General features: G+C 37.4%; 1 protein-coding gene across 3 annotated transcripts in view; it reads right to left on the reverse strand.

The window, feature by feature from the left end:
• The window catches only part of PPP1R13B (protein phosphatase 1 regulatory subunit 13B), a 69809-nt gene that overhangs the window by 39812 nt on the left and 5776 nt on the right, over nt 1-24221 (reverse strand). For all 3 annotated transcript variants that reach the window (XM_058025695.1, XM_058025693.1, XM_058025694.1), the window contains exon 2: nt 4208-4355. In XM_058025695.1, coding sequence (XP_057881678.1) covers nt 4208-4355 — 148 coding nt within the window. The remainder of the gene's footprint in view (nt 1-4207; nt 4356-24221) is intronic.

Genomic DNA, 24221 nt, shown 5'->3' on the forward strand with positions numbered 1-24221 from the left:
AGTAATAAAAAAAAGGCTGGATTCCTATACTTTAGCAATAAAAATTACCTAGAGAACATTTGTTTTCATGAATAACAAATCAGAAAACTATGATAAATGCATACATCCATACTTACCTGAAAAAACTGCCTTTGACTTTAAGCTGGATCAAGATTCTAAAATATTTTTGAGAAATGAGCTATACTCCTTTCCTTTTAAGTAAAAGTCGTTTTTTAGCTAGTTTTAAGTATTCCAAAACAAAACACCCTGTAAATCTGAAACACAGATACTACACCAATGTTTCAGAAAAGAGTTGCAAAATTCTTCTAGTGGAGCTACAAATCCACTACTTAAAAGTATGTTTCAGTCTTCAAAATCTGTTTTTATCCTGATTTCAAGGATCCTGCTATGTGAAATAAACATGGTTATGCCTCCTCTACATGAAACCAGAATAAAATAAAATGGATTTTCTCCACAGGGAAGTTGTGATATCTGGAATGAGTTTTTCCCTGCTCAGCTTTGTAGAAGTATACTCAGAGTAAGAAATGATTTCTTTCACACTCTCTTGGCTCCTGTGTTACCACCACACTGAGGAATGTTTGACCAGTTGCTGAAGGGCATTCCAGGTGTAAATGAACTGAAAAATTAAGTACTGGGTGGATTTAAAGGTTGTAATCAATTCTCTCTTGAAACATACTACAAGTTCCTTGCCTCACACCTGTCTTTGACCCTCCTAACTGACTGCTATTTGCAATAACAGGGGAATGAGGAAGAACATTCTGGATTTGTCTCCTGTTCAGCATGAGAAATCCTTGCAAAAAGAGTAAGCTCCAAACTGACAAAGGCTGATATATCAGGCAAAAACCCTATTGACTTTTTCAACTATTACTCATGTCAAGAAACCGGGAAGGAGAGGGAACAGAAAATGAAATACCAAAATCAAATGTGAATAAATGAAATGCTTAGGCCATGCAGCTCTTATGAAGCCCTCAACCATTTCTTTGTCACACAAAAGCAAAGAAATGAAAGCGACAATAATAAATAAACCAATATGTTTTCCAACAGCTAAACTATTATAATCTTCCTCTGCACTGTAGAAATCTTACATAATTTTTGGATTTAGTAACATTTTTCTGGAAGAAAATTGGTCTCTCATCCTCTAAAAATAAAATCAAGTGTTTATCATCTACTTGTACATACACATTCAAAACAGGAAGACTATTGAAATAGACAGCATTTTGCTAGAGCAATACAGTTTAGAAAGGCTTTTGGGCATGCAAACTGTTATTTGTACCTGATGATAAGATTACAGTCCACAAGCCCCAATGTTTGAATTTGAATAGACTGAATAGAATGCATTATTCAGCTGGGCTGCCTAAAAGAAGCTGTGGCTACCTGGAGAGCAGAGGAGTTGAGCATGTTCCCAAGAGGCCAGGCATACTCTGTCTTATGGAGGGAGTTGTAATTTGTCATTTGTGCCACCGGGAGAGACTGCCAGAAAAACAAACCACTTAGTGTGTGACTAAATCTAATGTGTTTTTTCAGCCCATGATTTTCTGTATTAACTTTTGTTTGGAATGTTACTTTCCAAAATGTCCTCTGAAAAAACATTTGCATATCTTTTGAGGATAAGGGTGAGGGATCAGAGACAGTGTAATAAAAGAGATAAAATATGCTTTTCCACTGGCACAACATGGAGCAGTTTTACTGCAAATTGCCTCACACTTCCCACTCAGAACCATAGTTTAAAGTTGGTTGTTGTAACTGTCGCGTTTAACTGTTCAGACTCTTGTTTTCTAAATCAGATCTCCGCTCCAGGCAAAATTCTTTAAAATATTTTTGCAAGCAAGAAAGAAAAGCAGCAAGTGGAAAGAGTTCAATTCAGCTCTCAGAAGAAGCAGTAGGAAAAATTATCATATATATGCCCAGGTTGTTCCACTGAGAAATCTATGCACTGTAGACTTTGGGTCAGGAAGCTGAGGTCACAGATTTTCTAACAGCATCCTACATTTAAGAACAATGAAATAAACATTTGTGCTGAAAGTCCCATCAGAGAGCCTTAAAACCAATGTGCAGGATATCATTTTTGCTGACACTACAGGTCGAAGACCCAGAAACATAAGTGAGTGTTTTATTTTTTTCTTCCATTCTCTTCAGTATTTTCTGTTCTACAATTTCAGTGGAATAGATCTATACAGTTATCACCTAGGGAATTTAGCAAGTAAAGCTACCTTTGTGAAAGCTCACCTTCATGTGAGTTTTACCAGAAGCTCAGAGCTAATAATAGATAGAAGCTCTGGGCAGGCCTCTGCTCCTTCACCTAAGTGTCTGTATGTAGATCTCCCCTTCAGAAAACTGGGTGAGATCAACAGGAATGTAACAGAATTAACAGAAAACAACTAAGCTAAAATCAGACATCTCCTTATTCTATTCACAGTAATATCCAAATCTCCACTGATTTCAATGGGATCAAAGAAAGATAATTTTCAGGGCAGATACAGAAAATTTAGTCTTAGTCCCTCTATTGCAACTTCATGGATAAACTCTATTTCCCACTTTATAGACGCTTGTAGCTTTCAATATCTAACACTTTGAGAAATAAAGTATTACACCAACAGACAAAATATTTTCTCATTCTTAAAAGTTATCATAGAAAACCTGTGCTTCTAAGGTCCAAGTTTTGCAAGGTTTAAGTGTTCCAGGAAGATGCTGTGGATCACTTTTCCAGTTTTCAGGCACCCTTTAAAGCTAGTTGATAACATTCTTTCCTACATTTTTAAAGATGTACGCCTTCAAAGTATTGTGAAAGCAAAGGAATAAACAATACCACATATGACACTTTCACTGACAAGGGATTGGAAAATATTAGGAATATCTGAGTGTAGTTGAAGTCTGCGGATCCATTTAGAAATCTGTGATGCACTTGGCATCACAGACTCCATAACCTAAATTTCCAATTTGAAGAAGTTTTAACCATTCTTCAAGTCCTATCCTAAAAGAGAGGTCTTCTAACTGAGTGTGTACTGAATTTGTATTACTGGAATTGCAGGCATACAATTCTTAACCTTTCCCCTGTTCACTCTTGCCTAAACTCTGAGTTTCCACTCAGGTAGGAAATGACTTCAGGTACCTTTTCCTTTTACAAAGTCTTAGAACAGTTTAGAAAAAGATGAGGCATAGTATTCCTAGGAGGAAAATATTATGGACTGCCTATAGGTAAAAGTTCCAAAGGGATCCAAATAATACCTGTTATGTCTGTCTGGCAAAACAGGCCCCAGTCAAAATAAAACACCTCTATACAAAATTGAAGAATTCAGCATCAAGTTATGACCTCATCAGCCTTCATACAGAACAAATTACATTAAGTAGGGGTCACTTTAATAATAAGAGATAAGAATGGGGGATTGGAACTAAAGGATCTGTAAGGTCCCTCCCAATGCCAACCCTTCCATGGTCCTATTCTGTGATTCTATGAACATGTCTGTTATCCCATCCACCAATTCTGCTTCCATCCATCCATTGATAAACAACCTGGAGGTTTGTACTACATGCAACTACAATAATCCATTTAAAAACAGAATCTACTGGGCATGGATTTTGACACATTCCTGAAAAGAACTGCCTGCCTCATGATTCTGTGAAATAATAATTGCAGCACAAATAGGATATGGACACTATTACCTGCTCCAAGAGAGGCTGGCAAATCTTTGAGAGGAAATGTTCATGAATAGGTGAGAGATACTAACTATGTCCCATTCTGCCATAACACTGTCTGGAGAACATCTGCTATTCATGATACAGAGGGAAAAAATAATCTACACCCTTTCTTAAATTTCAGCTAGTGCTCACATGTTAGCAATGAGGAAATAGGACTGGAAAGAATGCAGGTGGTGATCTGCACCCACTGACTGAAAAAACATCATCATGAGATTCCCTACTGTCATTTAAATACCCTCCATCCTATTAGAAAAACAAACACAGAACACTAACAGGGCTTACACATGCATTTTATCAAATGCCTCATGCTGAGGAAGAAAACAGAGAAGACTCAAGAAATACATTTATCTCTAGAGTGGTTTGAATTACCATCCTTTGCATCAAAGTCTACTAGACCAGAAGAAAAAAAAAAGTACAATATGTCATTGAAATAATTAGTATTGAGAAGTCACTCTTTTTTTATAATTGATGCAACATCTTAAACTCCATTTGCAGTGAACATTTCACTCACCATTTCCACGCCACACTTCAGCCAGATGGCAGCTCCCTTCTCCAGGCTCTTTGCAGAACTCCACTACATCGCGACAGGTTGTTTCTGGTGTAATTGGAACTTCTGTCAGAATCTGTTCATTGTTGCTCAGAAACACAGTTAATATCATCTGAAAGAAATAAAAAGAAAAGCAGCAAGACTATTAAAAAAAAAAGGGAGAGACATAAAAAAGATTATGGGTAAATTTTTTTACCCCCTCTGTAAATGAAAATCTATGCCTAGTATTGGTAACTACATTGCAAAGTTGTTTTCAGTTTCCTGTAACTTTGACAAGGATTTAGTCCTTTGTGTTCATTTTTTTTGACAGCACATTGAATTGAAAATTTTTTTTATAAAAGCTTGAGTTGCTTTAGTTCTGTCTGAAAACAAGGCTGGGAAGAAAGGAACAAGTTTCAACTATGTTAGATGCTTGAAATCATAGCATTTACATGTTGAGAATAAATTCACACTTTGGCAAAGTAACCAGAAGCTTCAGGATGTACTCAAATACAAGTATTTCTAAAATGCTCTAAACACTCTGAAAGACACCTTACCCTAGGCTCCTGCTTAAAATTAAATGAATCATTTTATATATTCTCTCTGTACCTTAATTCCCATCTGTAGTGACAACACTATTCTGTAAACAGTGGATGGAAAAGACAAAAGAAACGTTTTGGAAGGCAAAAAATACCCTAACAGTAAGTGTCCCTAAAGAACACGATGAAGTTAGTAACTTTAGCTGCAATGAAAGTTCTGCCAGATCTTTCCCATAAATAAAATGTGGCGTCACACACTGAACCTAATAACAGCTCTTCATTAAATGAGCACTCTCCAGGTAAATAAAAGTTGTGTTCCAATTTGCATAAGCAGCTCCTAAAAACATTCATAATACTTTTATCTGTGGGACACATGCATCAGCCAGACTGGAGACTGACATTAATAACACAGATACTGAGTAAGAGCAGTCTGTCTAGAAATAGACACAGGACAAATTCCAAGAAAGCCCAGGCTTCAAGCTCTCAGTCTCGTCAGTCCTCCAGGCTATTTCAGTCCAGGTTTCTACTATCCCTCAGCCTGCCAAGTTTGCATGCTGTGTCCTGAAGTTTTCAAGTACCTACACTTCAACACAATAAGCAGCCAACCAGAACTGAAAATATACCAGAATTTACCCCCAAGTTTTTCCACCAGCAGCATAAAGGAAGCCATGGTAAAAGCTGTAATACAAGCTGGAGGAAGCTACAGGATGCAGCCAACAGATAATAATGAATGTGCCTGTAACCATCTACTGTATAAAGCTCAAAACTTTATTGTTTCCCCAACAGAAGATTCAGACAGTCTCCATATTCAGTGACTGTGGTCATATAACAAGTGACTGATGTTGAATCTATTAGTGGAATCTGACCTCGTATTTAAGAAGAAAGAGTCACACACATGAACATAAACCAAGAGGCTTAGAAGAAACCTTAAGAGGTCACCTAATGCAGTCTCTTGGCCTCAGGCAGGATAAACTATACCTGCATTATTCTGCAGAGATGCTTGTCTAACCTGTTCTGAAAAGCCTTTCATGATGGAAATTCCACCACTTCCCTAAGCCATCCAGCCCAGAAATCCAGGATTCCTGTTGCAAGAGGAAGTTTCTTAAAGCCTAGTTAAAGTTTTCCTTACCACCATTTAAACCCTAAAGTTCTTTTAGCCACAGGGGAAATAGAAAACACATTTTTCCTCCTTTTCCCTCTACAGTTAAATTTAAAGAACATGTAATATGTAAGGAAATTAGGTAACTTAAATTAAATAACACCAGTTTAACAAAGTTATTAGTGCCAGTATTCCAGTTTCCTCATAGCACTTGATAGCAGTTTCAGAACAAAACCCAAATTTCTGAAACTTTTTGAGAATACCAGGTGACCCTGGCTTTACTGCCTCAATCATGAGTGGAAGATCTGTTTTCTTGGTATGAAAGGATACAGAGAATGGCTTAACATCATGTGACATTACATGGTTTCCAGGTTTTGATTTCCTTATTGCTGTAAAAGCAACACTAGCCCAGAAAACTTGTCTTATGTCTTTAAGATTATATATCTGCTTCTGCAGACAAACTGAAAGAGAAAGAAAAGCCTTGTAGATGTGAGTTATCCTATTTACCTCAGTCACTTGTCCATAAATTCCAATCTCAAGCACTACATGAACTCACAGTTCCCTTGGCAATGCCAGGACAAAGTTGGTTGTACCTCAATCACCCCACTTGACTGCTCAGCTCAGAGGGCATCAGGATTGTCCTCTGCAAAGCTGGGTGGCACAGTTTCAGCCCAGGGAAAGGTATCTCACTAATGAGGAAGCAAGGTGCTGCAGCCAACAACTGCTGTAACACTCCTCAAAGAAACTTGATTAGGTAAGGATTTGTTTTCAGCAGGTTGAGTAATACTAAAGGAATTGAAACACAGCTGCAAAACAAATATCCTGAAACATACACAGCAAGACTGGAAATATTGAACATTATTACAATGTTAATTATATATATATTGCAATATTAATTAAAATTTCAAGTCAATGTCATAGCTGTCCCTGTTTGTGGTGGGAATGGGTAAGAATCAGAGGTACTGCATGTGATAAAATACAAATAAGCATTGATGGAGTCTGGAAATTTGCTGCTGAGGAATGCAAGTGAAATACATGTGAAATACCCAAGTATAACCTACTGAAGTAAACCAGTTGCATTAAAAAAAAAAAACATTCTTCACCAAAGATTAGGACGCAAAATAACTGATAAAGTCTTTGATTTCTCATTTTAAATTGATTTCTAAATAGGAGCAGCTGAATAAAACCTATCTTGTAAAATTGTGACCATAACCATTGTAGCATTTCTTTGATCATCTCTCAATCCACAGCTTTTAATATGGGAACACAATGTCACACAACAGGATCAACCTAACACTCACAAGCAAATCACCTCAGGGATTCCAAATCATGTCTTTTTTCCACAATAAACATCAGGCTCCAAACCTTACACTTCTTCCTTCTCACCACACACATGGGTATTACCTGTTACTCCCCTCTATGGCTCCTGCTACCCAACCAATGGTTTGACTCCAACTTTGACAAATTCTCATTTATTTTCACTCATTTTTTCATTTTTTAACCTTCGTGCAAACTCTAGTGTATCCCATCACATTTCAGGTCTTTTTCACAGCAAATAAGCTCCAGCAAACCTCCCAAGCTGGCTTCCAAACTACTGTCCTCTCACTTCCCAGCTCACAGATGACCTCCTCCTAGGACTTGGAATCAGCGTCACAACTGAACCTTCTCTGTCCAACAGATCCCTGTCTAATACTTGCACACATTCCTCTTACATGGTCTCTCCCCTTCATTCATCCCCTCTTCAAACCATACTTCAGGTATTATTTAAAGGACACATTTCATCATCCCTGCAGTTTCTCAAGGAGACAGAAACAGGGATAAACCTACAAGAACATTTTCCTTGCTTATTATCTCACCTCTTTCTACAGTTGAATAATGCTACCTACAAAAATTTCAATAGGCATCACTCACACAGATGACAGTTTTATCTATCTACACCTGATCTCCTGCTAAGGAAACTGAAATGTTGGCAATCTTCAATTGACTCTTATGAATGCCTGGCTGTCAATTCAAGTTCTACAAGGCTGTAACACAGTTCTTAGGCATGTTTCTCCAGTGACTCCCTAGATTTCATTCACCAGATCACACAGGTACCCAATCACCCTGAGCTGCAGGACAGACATCTTTGACACAAAACATTTTCTCAGTCTTCTGTCTCAGATCTATTTCTATTTTTCCTGTACCATATGTAAAAGAGAGAAAGGTGTTTTTTTCCATAAAGTAGTGCAGCTAATGCTCTCAGTTTGCCAACTTGCAAAAAATGTTTTCCAACGTTTTCACTGGTGTGCCTTTTTCACTCATGCCACTGTCACAACAAAAGTCACCCTTTATGCCGGTAGCCTTTACCCAGCTGCATTTCTGTGTCAGTCCTGATAAGCACAATTTATTTGTTTTCACTTTCAACCTTCTTTCTTATCACTTTTCACTCTCCATCAAGAAATTTACGTGAAATTGGCTGTTTACCCCTGTTTCTACTCTCCATGTGCCTAACACTAACAGGTGGTTTTATGGTTTCTTCAGTGTTGTCCACCATGCCTTATACACACCTGCAAAGCAACCTCATTATTTTCCTTGGAGATCCTCCGTTGCTGTTCTGGCTAAAAGAACACACCAGACACAAATCTAAGTCACAAATATGCTGAACAGTGCTTTCAATGAGGTGATAAATATTGTTTTGTCTCCTTAGACTTCTTTAACCTTTCAGTTCATTGCTTTCTTCATTGCTTTCTTCATCCCTAACCAAGATTCCAAGAGTTGTGACAAAAAGATACACGAACTTGTCTACCAGAGCAGAGATCCCACAAGTCACAACTAAATACCTTACACATGACTATACAGAAACAAATCACTTTTCAAATGGGTCTGGTGGCCTTTCTTCTAAATGAGCTTGGTCTGGCTGTCCTGGAATCCACCTTGACCTCTCTACTTGTGTTTTGCTATTTAAGTTACACTCCACTAGAACAGTGTGCAATTACTTATGACTGCAATAAAACCAGACTGCCACCCCAAAGACAGCTGATGTAGCGTGTTGATTCTTAGTTAAGGTATGGTCTAGAAAGCCAGCAAAGGCTTTGCCTCACCATTTTTCTAAAATCTTACTGAAAAAAAACCAATCTTTTGTCATCTTCAGCTAGTGAATTTAAAAAGCATACAGTTCACAATTTTTGTAGTTCTTGGAGACAAGAACTACATCTCTCTCAACTATTACCTCATGCTACAAAGACTCAAAACACTGCAGCTTGAGAAGAAAAACTGTACACCCACACCTCCACTGCCTTATGCCTAAGCCAATTCACTATGTCAGGCAGCTGATAATACTTATTGTAAAAATAACAAAGTCCATATAAGTAGGCATTTCCTGATATCCTACTCACCCCAAACTGAGGTATTTAAGCTATCAGAAAGGAACCAGACAAGTATTATTTCAGAACATGCTGAAACATTAGAATTGAAAACAAGTTTAATATTATTTTCTTAGAATAATATTGATGTATTCTACTTCAAAAAAAGGAAGTGAGTTCTGTGGCTGACAATGGCAAACTATTCCGTTGGCTTTTTATTTTCCATATAACCAGTTTTTAACTTAAGCCCGTGTTTCCAAACATGGGCTTTTCCTGCATGTAACTTTACGTCCATAATTTTAAAAAGAAAGACACATATAGTAAAGTTTAGAAGCAAGATCACTCCAGCAAAAACCAAAGGTTAAGAAAAAACACAAAAACAAAGGTTAAGAAAAAACACTCCTACATCCCAAGAAAAGGAAAACAATGATTTTTTTCTCTGTGCTATTACTCTTATGACTCAAATTTAGAATGCCTACATGACATTAATAGTAGAGCAGATAACAGAGAAAGTTTTGAAAAACTTTTGTCAATTTAAGAATTATCCAATCCACAATTATCCAATTATATGACTGAAATTTAAAAATATGCCGGATATTTAATATGGCTAAAGACACATATTACTCTTTAGTCATATTAGAATCTCACTTTGCTTTTTTTTCCAACCTTAAACCAGCCTAGAACTTTCACTGTGTAAATGAACAAGAAAAAACCAAACAAAAAACCCCTCCTCTTCTAGCAGATCACTGAACAGACATTTCAAATACAAGGCTGACACACAATGAACTTAAAGTACAAAACAATTTCTGATAGAAATGCCAACTTCAATCCTTCTGTTTCACAGGAACTGGAAAACATTATCTTCTCACCATGCATTTTCCCCTAACAAAGAGTTCCAAAACATTCATTGATGATCTTGCAGTGCTTTGCCATTTCAGAGCTTTTAGCGGTGCCTAGAGCTCCGAGATGAGAACAATTGGTGAAGACAGGACTTGTTCCAAGTTAATTTCTCCAGAATAGCAGAGACCTCAGCATGTCCCAAGAATTTTAACAACTTTTGCCCTTGATTTTTCTAACTCAGGAGTCCCAGGAGTTTGCTACAATAGAGTTTTAAGTGGAAATTCCAAACCCGTATCTTACTGAAATGTCCTAGTCCCCTCAATCAAATAAGAACTTTGAGTAAGAATTTCAGCTACTAGAAAAATTATAGAATGGGAGGCAAGCAAAATGTGAATTCTTACAAAAATCATCCCTTTGGTGATGAGATATATTAATATGCACAACTTTGCATGTAGAATGGTCAGAAAAAAAGTTACAAGTTACCAATTTTCTCATGCAAGTTTGCTTGCCTGGGATTCATGCTATTATATGAAACTTCCATCAGCTACAGTTGTAGAAGTTGTAGTTGTACATTTCAAGCATTAAAGCAGTTTTCATTTTTGTTGCAGTAGGAACACAGCCATTTTTATGATTACAGACTTAATTAGGTAAAACTTTAGGCAATTACATTAAGAAAACCCACAGACTATGAAATTATGACCACAGAGCTGTTTGAATTAAAGCCATCTAAAGATCCTTTCTTGACTGAAGTCACAAGTATTTCTTTATAATATTGGGATTTCAGAAGAAACAAATCCCAAATAAACTCTGCTGCTATTATGTGGAAACCCCAGAAAAATAGTAGTAAGAATAAACAACTTCTCTGTATTAATAAGAAAAATTTCAAATCCATCTAACCCACAAGTTATTCACCAGCATGCTTTTTCCAATAATCTTCAGAATAAAGCTGTTATTTTTAAAAATAAGTCTGCTGAAGAATTTTTTGCAGTATGCTTGTGAGCTTTAATTCAAATTAAAGCATCAGGACATACAGCAAATTTATTATCAATTACTGTGGTTTTCACCAGAGGATTTCTTGACTCTAACATCTTCTTGTTCCCATATATGGGATGAGAAATTACTGCAATCAATTTCCATATTTCTAAACAGCTTTCCTCACATCCTACTCACATTCAAGCTGTGTAAACTTAAGAGTTCAGGACAAAATTTAAAGCCCAGTGATGCTTTTGACTGTATTAGTAAAATTCACAAAGGCAGTGCAACCAACAGACTTCAGCTTGCACAGAATAAAAAAATGAGCAAAATTTTCTGCCAAAATGTAGACTTGTGAAACCAATAGTTTCTTACTACACTTTCAAATCTGAAGCCAACTGCCTCCATATGGCCTGCAAAAGAATCCACAAAACTGGGAGTGAATCTCAGACACAAAAAATGTAAAGTATTAAGCTATGGGTTACTACCAAAAATTAAAACCATAAATTTTACTATTGGTAAACTCAAGCATTCATGCAGTTACTCAAAAATATGAACAAGGTCATATTATTTAGGGTCAATACTTTTGATTTTGATCAAATCTGAAAAGTTCATGTTGCCTAAATGTACTTCAATATATTTATCTCACAGAAGTGGCTTTTTTTGTATCAGCTCATATGCTAGTTACAATTATTTGCTATTTTGCTATCACTGGGAAAAAAAAAAAATCCATGTTGAGATCCACCTTCATCATGCTCTGCACTAGACAAGCTGCCCACAGAAAGCACAACCAGGAGCCTGTCAGACAATAATTGTGCATAAAATTACTTCTCTTGCTGAAGCATAGGAATAATTTTAATTAAGTATTTAACTCCTCATTTAGAAATGTAGATGTATAGAGTTTAAAAAAAATCTTATAAAAATGTAGGGAAATCTTGTTTAGGGCCTGCATGTTGTTAAGGCTTAAGGAACTGACAGAACCACAGAGATTTCCTCTCAGGATTTCCAGGATTGTTGCCTTTGCCCCATTCATGAGCTGCCATATGCAACAGTAGGTGGTCAACAGGACTCAGGCTATTCCTACTTAGACCTACCTGATACTTATTTGCAGAGGGGATACTTTGGACACTTTCTTTTCTTTGACAGAAAAAGAGCTACAGCATCATTGCAGATCTGCAGCCTGAAGCCCCTTATTCCTGCAGGGCAGGGAAATAAATCACCATTTTTGCTAAAGGAAGGAGACAGCAACTATCATCTGCAGGACAGATCCACAAACTGTTAAATGAAAGGTTCACAGCAGCAACATGAAAGACTTCCAGAGCTCTAGGAAAACAATACCTACTGAAAACAAAGCAACCAAGAGTTCACTTGTGTAAACAATGAAAACAACCCACAGACTGCAGGCTGTGAGAAGCAAGATATCAACGGGACTAAAAAAACCAACTGACCTAACAAATGTTAAGTTTCTAGCATCTGCCTGGGACAGAAGAGTGACATCACTCAGGCATTATAATCCTGTATCAGATTTTAGACTACATTTTGCTATACAAGAAGTCAGAGTCAATCCATGGGAGTGAACCAATGCCAGATCTCCAGACATTATCTTTAGAGAAGCCATTTGTTATTTGTTAAAACATTGAAATGCCTTGCTTTAGATTCAGACAGCTCTGCTAAAACCAAGTGAGAGCTGAGATTTACACAAAATTTAAAAGGTGGGCAGTAAAGTTGTGGCTACAGCAGGGGAAAATGAGTATAGCTTAAAAGGGAAAAACGAAAAAAACAAAGAGATTGCATTACATATCACACTGCTATTTTAGAAGAGTATCTGTCCAAGTGCAATATTTATCATCATCAGCTAAAGCAACAAAGCCTGAAGTTAGAGAAATCTATAAAACATGCCTCTTGTGATGTTTTCTAGTGGGAAATATAATTTGGCACTTGCTACAGAATGAGTTCAACATCCCTGCATCATATTTTCTTTTGGCTTGATTCCTAAATCGCTACATCTGGAGGAACAGCAAGAGATCTTGTTGCTGCTCCTTGACGCAAATAATTCTACCCAAGGACTGTCAAGACACCGGTTAGCACGTAGGGACTTTGGAGCACAGGCATCATTCTAGGTACACTAACAAGTTCTGCCTGATAACATTTCTCCATCAGGCAACACAGATTAAAAATGGATTTTTATTCTCCCCAAAACGAGGCTCTGAAATTTTGCTTTCTTTCACTGTTTAAAAGACAGGTGCCATATGCTATCTTTTCACAATATACACAATTATTATTAAAAGGTGGAAGCTGGAGACTCTTCCTGAAAGATTCTTGCTTCCTGAAAGATTTTCTGCTCTAATCATTTGATGCTTACAATGTTCATGATGGTTCAATACTTAAGTTCTCACCTTGCAAATTAGCATTATATGATTCCTTATAGGATTATTGCATATGGGCCCTATCAACCAAGAGCAAAAGACTGATCTTTAAATCAAGCAGCTCTGAAGAAGTTCCAGAGGTTTTTTTTATACTTGCTGTCTTCATTAAGGATACTCTGTCTTCTGGAATATTTTTTTACAGTGAATCTTCAAATGACAAACCTCATCTAGTACTACCTGCCTAATTTCAATGAGATTTATCTAAAGCAGCTTGAAACAAACCAATAAAATCAGCTGTCAAAATTTTATGCTGATGAATTAAAACTAAAAAAAAAAAGATATTCTAATCTATTTAAGAAACTAGCAAATAGCCCAGCAATATATAACAAAGGATTTTGGAAGTTGATAAGGCCTATAAATATGAGAATTCCTTAAATAAGGCCTATAAATATGAGAATTCCTTAAATATTGGATTCCCACTAAACTCTCAGAACACTGCAGCAGTTGCTGCATTTGCAAATGCACAAAATATTACTAATGCACAGGAAAGGTCAGAAGGATGGAGGACAGCAAGTCTCCAGATCAAAACAAGGCTGCAGTGGTGCAGTGATCTTTCCAATTGTCCATAAAGTCCACCAGCTCTATTTAATAAAATATGAACATGATGCTCATACTTCACTGTTCTTCACACCTTCAGGTCAGGGTCCTCCAAACCAAACAGCTCAGAGCTATGTGGGGACCCCCAGTACAAGGTCAGGAGTGGCCTCAGAGCACCTCAGAAAAGGAGGGAGGAACCACTGTGGCACTACAACTGCATCTCACTGTACATCCCACACATCACCCGGTTCTGATGTTCAGAGATCTGAATCTTTCACATCTGACAGGGTAACCAGGGTGCCCCACCTCAAATGCATCACAAGCTTGCTAAAACAGTCCTAAAGTACAAGCTGCCCATTCCATTCCATCAGCTGATGAGATATGAATAACATGTTAAAAATACTCCTAAATATTTTATTCTCCAAATCATTAAGGAAGATGTGCCTGAAGAACAACACAACCACAGTGCTGTAAAATTCACAGTACACACGGGTGAACTGGCAATAAATTAAAACCAAAACTTAACGAATTCAAGATGACTCAGCTTCAGAGATCCTTTTATTACATAATAATCTCAGCTGGAAAGTCAGGGAAAAAAAAAGTTGTGTTCACTAAAATGAAAGGTTTAAAAAAAAATAAACCCACCCAAACCAAAGAACCACACACAAATGGAAACAAAAAAATGCCCCACTTGCAAACCCAAACCAGAAAAAACCACACACACAAAAAACCCCCTGAACCCCAAACTCCACACACAAGGACACCCTCCACCAAGACTTGAGAACCAGATGATAGATAAGAAAGACAAAAAATTGAGTATTTTACTTTTATTAGGTGGGGATATGGAGCAAAGTCCCATTCAAGTTTTTTTGCATATTAGAAATGGCAACACTGCAATTTACTTAGAAAGAAAGCTCAGTCTGACAACACCAGGCAAAGGTGAAGAGCAGAGCTCAGTGTGAGGGTTTGAGTCAATTTTCCTGAAAGAAAACAATCTTAAAAATCCGCATTTAACACAAGTGTCCCATTGAATTTGTAGCATAGAACCAAATGTTCTCAAATTATTAAAAATATTTTGGCCAAGGTTAAGGACAGGGAGGTGCTGATGTTTCTACAGTCTTGTGTTTGACCTTGTCAACAGCTACAGCAAAGTCATCAAAAATCCACTGAATTCCAGAAAAGCCTGACCTACCTACTGCATTGAAAAATAATCCCACGGAAAAAAGCATAGGATACAAAGCCAGGCATTTGTATCTTTTCTTTTACAAACTGTTCAACAAAATATGAAAAAGACACCCCATCAAACCAAAACATCTAAACCACAAACCAAAAGAAAACCAATCAACATGGATTTTTACTAAAGATCATGCTTTTTGTCAAATAATAAAGGTGATTTGCAGCACTGATGATAATTTTATCATTTTACAAACAAGGAACAATTTCTACAAAAATCTGGAGAGACACAACCATATGTAGTGTTGTAAATGGAACTAGCACTATTCTTTCTTCTTTATTTTCAATAGTGTGAATGCACAAAGTACTACCACAGCTTTCTTCCACTAAGCAGGAAGTATTAATAAAATACTGATTGTTTAGTGCATTGCTTTCAGGGAATACCAGCCATTCAATCTCAGATGTAAAGATGTTATCTGGCTTGGTAAAAAATAGTAAATGAAAAGTGAATACATCCTTGGGGATTCAACAGGCAAACCAGCAGAATTTTCCTCCCATCAGAGTGGAATGACTCTTTCCAAAACATTTCTTTAGTTTTAAGGTGGCAGATTTAAAAATTAAAAGCTGTTGTTTTATACTCAGAAGTCCACTTTGGCTGAATCAAAAACTAATAATAATAAATCAAGCTATGCAAGGTAAAAATAAAAATTTCAGGCATTTTATACTCATATAAGGCAAAAATTCCTGATGTTCAAGTAAAAATCTCACACACACACACTCTCTCACTCTCACACTCTAGTCCATTATAAAGAGTCATTGTTTGGTTTTACTAAAAGAAATCCAAAACTACTTAAGATTACAGCAAATAAACAAAAAACAATGTTTTCCCACCTTCTTTTTTATAATTCTGTCCTTGGTCCGCTGTTTAGATTTAAGTCCAGTCTTTTTTGGTAGCCAAGATTTCCCTTTTGATGCTTTTACAATATTCTGAAGAACCATCCTTAAAATATTCTTCATGTGGACAGTTGGAAATAGCAGTGAATGTAAAAATAATGTGTAAAGCTAAAACCTAATAACAGTTTCTGTGCAACAACTACAGTGAAAAACTACTTAAATGGAGTATTTTTGGTCTACTGGCACATGAATTCAGGCAGCAATGACGAGCACTGATAAGATGTTCTAAAGAAACAAGACAGGCCACAGCTGTGACAGGAACAAGATAGGCTGGATCAAGTTTCACCTAATTAGGCAAGGTTGCAGTACGGGAGTTCTGCTATCCTCTCATTGTGCAATAGTAGACTTTGTTGCTATTATAATAATGACAAACAGTAAGTATTTTTCTTAAATAAATTTACATGTAAGCCTCTGACTGTCTCAAAAGACACAGAAGTGATTTTCCTGTTGAAGAGGCAATGAAGGAGGAGAAGTCCTAAGAGCAAATGATCCTAACAATTGTCAAAAGACATTTCCATGACACATTTTTTTAAATCAAAAATATTTGAAGTGGAACAACCAGCTTAAAAACAACACCACCATATATTTATACCTAAAAATATGACAGTTCAGGCACTACTCCATTCTTGGCAAAGTCTGTCTTCTTGCTGGACATAATTCAAGCAGCAAAGAATATACTGTAAACTGTTTCTGACTGTCCCATCATGTCAAGGGACAGCAAATGTTTATCATCCTTCCTGTCAGCACCACACAGGATCGGGCGTGGGGAACAGGCAGTGCCACAGCACCAGCAGGGCTTTCAGCCCTTACTCTGCAACTGCAGGAGCAAAGCACAATTCTGCAGCCTGATCCTTCCCTTCCTAGAGCAAATGGAGAGAGGAGGGACCCAGGGGTAAAAACAAACCAAAACCAAACCCAAACAAGCTGACCCGCACTATGAAATATCAGCAGAACCATCTCTCTCAGAGCTAGGAGCCACATTTTGTGTAGGACACTGCATGGAGCTCCCAACTTTGCTGTGAGCCACAACATTTTTACTTTACCCTTCCCTACCAGCAGCAGCAGAGCAGGCAAAGCTAATGACAGACTTCATTTGATGTGCTTTGACATTCAGAATCAGGACTGTCCCTCCATAATGCATTGTGTCACTAACAAAAACATTCTGATCCCATGCAGTATTCTTCCTTCCTGCACAGCAAACATGTACCATGTTGAGAGATTTATTGAGTGTCATTGGTAGAATAGTGTCAGATGTTTAAAATGCTGCAACTTAAAAATATGAACCTGTTAGCAACTAAGAACATTTTAAATAAATGAGAAACTCAAGGTTATTTTTTAAAAGGGAAGGGTTGTTTTGCTTTAGGAAGGATGGAAAAAATCTAATCTGGTTGTTCTCCAAAACCAGATTGTATCTTGATCTGCCAGAAAAACAAACTATCACATGAATAAATATTTGAGAGGAAAAGCTGGGCCTGTTTTAAGACATACTGTGCCATTCTTTCAACCATGGCTATGGTCTGAATTCTTCTAAACTGCCCCCCAAATTTATAAAAGCCTTACTTAGGAAGGCAAGACAGACATGCAGAACAGCAGCACACGGGAGGATCAAACACTAAAGCCTGTCATACCTATTGGATAACTGGATTCTTTCAAAAGAAGAATAGGAACTAAAATAAACATGTGTCACTGAATTTCCCTTTCATCCTGTCGTTCCCTCCTGAAATAACTGAAAACATCTGTGTGTATTTTGTTAAATCAGATAAATAATAAAACCAATACAAACACAGAGTAGTCCCCTGTGTTCTATGAAAGTACCATCTCCCCACTGAGTACCTGATCCAGTGCAGGCATTTGGCTGCTTTAGAACTCTTACTGACAGACAGGTAAATACAAATCTAGGCTATATGGAGAGAGATAAGAATACCAGTCTCTGGTTGCTTAATGTTTCAGCCTCAAAATCCTGAATTAAAGAAAGAAGGGGATTTTCCTCACTAAAATTTCAAGAAGTTTTGAATGTTCTATATGAAGGAGGTAAGATAAATGCACTATTTCACTGACATAAGCTGTTTTCCTACATTAAATGCAAAAAAAATCCCATTTAAGATCCAAGAAGTCTTGCTCTGTATGACAAAGCTCATATGTAGCAAATCTATACACCTGCAGACTATGTAAATCACTCAGCAGGAAAGTAATTGCAGCCTGTGATCCCACTAAAGTACCACAATATTAACACATTCATGATCTCTGAAAACTGCACAGAATGATGGAGGAAAAAAGGATATAAAGGAAAAATTAAAAAGTCTAATTCTCTGAAATGTATACAACTTTGCATCAAACGCTTGTACAAAATGGAAAATGACTGAATATAAAGCTAGAGGTGAAAACTGCTAGGTGTGAGCAGCTAAGGACACTTAGAGAAGTAATGAACAAGTAAGAAGAAAAGCAAGTTCAGAAGGAATATAACACCATACTGCATGCAGGGTAGCAATAACTTAAATTAAGGCTTATTTGTTTTAATAACTTCTGTGTCACTTTGCCAGCCTATTTTACTCTTTGACTATTGTCACTTCTCTCCTCTTGCTATATTGTAAATGCTGAAAGTGCAAATGTACAATTTATTTAAACATGCTTAACTACAAATATGCATGATTGCACAGAGGCTAAGCTAAGCTTTTCCATATTTGTGGAAAATTAATCTAAACAGACACCTTAATATTACGTACAGATTAAAATTAACTTCTTATCATTTGCATCCAAGACTTTAAAAACCCAAACACCTTGGGGTTTTTTCTATGTATTCTCTTTCTACAGTAGGACCAAGCAAAAATCCATGGATCATACTGGGAAAACAAACAAACTTAAAAACAAAACCCATCAGCAATAACAACAAAATCAGTATTTTCACAGATAAATTAATAACACTCCATGAGACAGGTACCTAGGTTTACATATCACTTCAACTTCAGTAAACTGACAACCAAGTCTATGCAATTTCTTGAGCCTACTGCAAGAGGTAAAATCATGATGTTCCACTACAAACAACTGTACACTCAATAACATACAGAGAGAATGGGTTTTGGGGTTTTTCCCTTTTCCCATATGAGGCTGGAATGAATGGAAGGGATTTTACAATCTGCTCTCCAAAAGATGTTAGAAACACAGTGGCACCTCTAAGCCCACAGGAAACCAGACTGTTTATCCCATTATTGCTTCTGCTACTGATATATAAAAACATACAAATCTACATGAAAACATTCATATTTTTGCTTTCTTTCACATATTTGAACACATCTTGTCTCATAAGAAAACTGCACTAATTGACAAGAAGAATCACTGAAAGACTTTGGTCCCCACTTCAGGAAGACAAATTCAGAGACATCAGAACAGCCATCCCTGAGCACTGGAAGAAAAGAGGTTGTTGAAACCTCAGTGCTTGAAAAATTTCTAAATCATTGGAGAGATAAGAAAAAGCTGACCAAAAGCTTTTTCCTGCTCAGCAAAGATAAAGGCAACTAAGTGCAGGCTCCAGATCAAGCTTTCTTGTAATTTTGTGTCAAAGCCTCTCAGTTCTTCAGAACTGAGCAGTATTTGGGAGCTTCAGATGGAGGGGGGAAGGGAGCAGCAGCAAATGGGGGTAATCCAGTAATGCCTTGAAGACTCAAATCACAAAGATTTGTCAGGTTGAATGTTATAAAACACCCAGAAACACAAAAATCCCATATTAGAAACACTGTACAGTAAATCCTCTGGTGCAGTGTGTCTTTTATGTCCCTTAAAGTGCTTTTTCAGGTTATAATTTTGAAGCAAAAACACAAGAATTCCTCTATCAAAATATTCTAAAGGTTGGTACTCATGAAAGAGGATCCAATTCAAAAGTACATTGTTTAGCTGAAAATGAGCAAAACTAAAATACCTGATATATAAACTAAATTATTCCAATGTAACTATTGAATTGGATTTCAAAATCACATTGGAGTAAATAGAATTTAAACTGATTTAACCTCCTTCACAACTTTACCTCCTGTCACTTTGACAAAAACAAATACTATTGCTCTCCACCATCTGGGGTGAGGGGAAAAGGAAAAAATAAAGTACTGCAGCCAGGAATCTGGCAGGAAGAGAGCACTGCAAACAAGACTTGAAATATATTTGTTTGAGTGTAAAGCCTGGATATGTATAGCACCTTCCCATATCCAACCAGCCCTTGCTGAAGTGTTAATAAATAACAATAAAATGACAGCTACACTGTACTATTAGTAGAGCAAAAAAACTATTCAGAAAATGGGCTGAAAAGATCTCCAAGTGGCATGGGCTGGAATAGACTCACATCCATGTGATATGGTTTTAAAATAATTGCATTGAACCTGACATGATTTAGAAGTGTAAGGCAGGTCAAGCATTCCAGATCCTTTTTCCACAATCAGAAGTATGTGATTCAGACTTGCAGCTAAAATGGACTGAAACTTAGATGACTTGGGACAATAAAACAGTACATTAGGAAATTAAGCATCAGGCATGCTGAGACATTCAGAGCTGCATGCAGAGATGAAGCTGCACACAGAGAAGAGTTTCACAGTTTATTTTTACAAGACACTGTTTCAAGAACTCAGCCATCTCCCAAAACATACCTAGAGTCCAATGTTTGGTGCCTGAACAGTAATTAACCCATTCACTAGCCTGAAAAATCATTCAAAATTTCCATTCCAAGAACTTGCATTTTAAATACACAGCAGCAAAATCTAACCACTCCTCTGTGGTTAGCAGCTTTAACACTAAGAACCAGGTTTGACTGCTTTGCCTCATATATTTGAATAAGTTAGCTAGCTAACATACCCATGTAGTATAAAAACCATCTTGTAGGATTTGTAAGCAATGGCTTCACAGATGCTTTCTCAGATGCCCAGACAAGTTAGTTAAGCTGTCAGTGGGTAACAGTTTCAGTCAAAAAACCACTGGTAACTGTTTAAACTTGTTAGGGATTCTGGTTTCCTATGCTGTCCATACCATCACATGGTTTATGCCCTGGCTATCACATTACCCTCTCTGTGAAACATTAACAGCCTGCCAACCATCTTACAGACATCAATTATACCATAACAATGTGAAAATATCCTCTCCTCACATTTTATCTCTCCAAAGGAAGTGACTGAGATATCAGTAACATTTATTAAAGACATATTATGACAATGTTTGGGATTTAAGTGATTTGAAAACCCCTCTGTCCAGGTAGAATAAATTCAGGACAGATTTTGACCACCACCCTAGTTAAGATTTCAGAAAATAGTCAGATATGCTTTCTGAAGCATGTTTGTTATAAAGTAGTAAGCATGGGGGTAAGAAAATAAAAAGTTGAATTATGTTGAAAGTACCATTAGTATGTTGAAAGTATCATTAGTATGTTGAAAGTATCATCTGCAAAGCAGCAATAAGAATACCAACAGGTGCACAACTGTCTTGAAACATAAATTAGACAAATTGCATTAGGAAACAGGATTAAAAAAGGATTTTATCATGCAAAAATGCACTCAAAGTATGTCTTCTCACCTTAAACTGTACCTGTTACTGTAAACTAAGACTTTACCCAGCTTCTTAGAGAAACTAAAAAAAAAAAAAAAAAAAAAAAAAAAAAAAAAAAAAAAAAAAAAAAAAAAAATTAAGCAGGTAAGCCTGTACTTAATGGCTGTGGTAAACCTTGCCAGGCTCAAACCAGTTTCTTTCCCTTTAAACACCAGAGAGCAATGCAGGCAAGACTTTCCTCCACATCTCTGTCTACTTTTTTCATCTGATACAGGAGCTCTCAACAATTCTCTGCTATTCACCTTAGTAGGTCTGGACAGACACATTCTGGATTTCAGGAGAACAAGGCTCACTGGTCCCCCAGTGTCCAACTGGCTCCCAAGAGATTAGGACACAGAATTAATTCAGATGCCAGTCAATGCATTGTGCTGATGAGCAAGGGATTTGGGACTGGAGAGACTCTCCTAGATTAGCCTGGCAGAGACCTTAGAAACTCACTGTTTACTTGTTCTGACTTCAGAGAGCAGGGAAGTTTTGTTGTTTGCCATTTTGGACATAGATCTAGGTGCTTCTGGTAGGATTTCATCTCCCCATCCATATTCATTCACCACCATGGAGTAATTTCAAGCTACAAGATCCAAACCTAAACTGATAAAACTGATTACATCCTTCCTGCAATCCACACACTCCTGCCCTTTCTTGGGCTGGTTCCAGGGCTTATCTGACCCTGCACGGAGTCAGTTTCAGTGTGCTCAGATGGCAGAGAAGTATCCTGGCAGGGGAAAAAGGAAACAAAGGAATAAAAAAAAGTAAAGGCAAACAACTTCCTGCTGAGTTTGCAAACAGCTCAGCACAGAAAGAGATAAATACCAGAGAGAGCCAATACAAGGGAGGGGGCAGCAGGGATGCAGGACTTCAGCAATCCCTGCAGTTGCATCCATTTCATCTACACAAAACTGAAGCCTCCAATTCTTCCCCCATTCTCAATTTATAAACAAAAGTTTAATCATGCAAACACTGAAATCCTTTTGTCAAACAGCCATAAGGACACATGGGTTAAATACAGTGTCTGCAACATATGCAAGTTTAGATGAGATTGCTTCCTGCTGCAGTTGAAATTCCTTAAATAAAGTATTTTATAGCTACACTCTTCACACATAAATAGAATTCTGCTGCTAAGCAAAGCAGTGAACTGGAAACTAAAAAATCTTAATTGTACTTCCACTAGCAAAGAACTAGGCTAGAATACACTATGAATCCAGAGAATAAGGAAATAATGGGCAGAAATCAGAAGGAATGCACTACTGCAAAGTGAGGGGTGGAAAATTATGATAGACTAGCAACTGCCAGGTAAATTTTATTGGTTTTCCATTTTTTTTTGTGTCCCAACTTTATACTTGTTTCTCAAGATTTCCTCAAAGACCACACATTTTACCAAAAAACCAATATCCTTTACTTTTCCCATTTCAGAGAAAATGTAAAGTGTTACTGGATATGCAATAAAGATGTGGAAAGTGGTGAAACCATAACTTATCTCTGAAGTAACAACGTTACTGCACTGCAGAGACTTCAGTTTCACCTCACTGCTCTACTCACCTGCTCAAAATACATTGCCTGGGGTAGAGCTCCACAATAAACTCAACTGAATAAATAAAAATACTTGAAGAGAGAGATTCCACTTGGCTGGTATCAATCCCCTTCTCTGGTATCAATCTTAGCCAAGCAGTGAGCTCCCTCCTGTACCAACATGGATAAGACAACAGTCAGTGCAATACACACACATGTACATGGATACATTTATCCACACATGTACATAAATCTCTTCAATTCCCTTTGGATACAGCTATTGACAGGTGTTTAGTGAGCTGGATGGGTTTGCTGAGAACAGCAGTGTCGCAGACATTTCTCCACAGAAATCCTTTCTTTCGGATTTCTGCGTCTTCTGGAGGTCAGAGGCTTCAGAAGACAAGGTAAACAATTATCAGCTGCTGTGGAATGCAACAGGGACACCTTGATTGGCTCATTTCCTATGTTTATAATTAAGGGCCAATCACCAGTGCAAGCTAGGGGACTGAGTCCTTGGCCACAACTTTGTTATAGATTCATTCTTTCCATCTATTCTTAGCTAGCCTAGCTGCTCTGCAAACCTCTCTCTATATTCTATTAGTATAGTCATAATGTATTATATATAATATCTTAATAAATCAAGCCTTCTGATCAAGATACACGATTCACCATCTCTCTCTCACCAGCTGTGACCCACTCAGGTGCAGTAATAGAGCAGGGCAGTCCATGCACAGCCAGTGGTGGGAATGGGCAGCAGGCAAGAGGAAGCAGCCTCTTCCAGAGCTGCAGGAAATGGTTAACCCAGCTCACCCCCACTGGGAAACCTCAGCCCAGAAAGGAATTCAGCTGCTCCAACATCCTGCACCACAGTGACAGATAAACCTGCTCTCCAGCACATGTGCCTGCTTCCAAGCATGAGCTAAGAAAAATAACAGGGTGACCTAAAATCCAGGTAAGTCACTGAAATTTGGAGTTCAAACCATTTTTTGTTCCTCCACTAAGCAGTTCATATTCTTGCTGGTCCTTTGAGTTATT

Source organism: Melospiza georgiana, chromosome 6 (assembly GCF_028018845.1).
Source record: "Melospiza georgiana isolate bMelGeo1 chromosome 6, bMelGeo1.pri, whole genome shotgun sequence".
Lineage (NCBI taxonomy): Eukaryota > Metazoa > Chordata > Aves > Passeriformes > Passerellidae > Melospiza > Melospiza georgiana.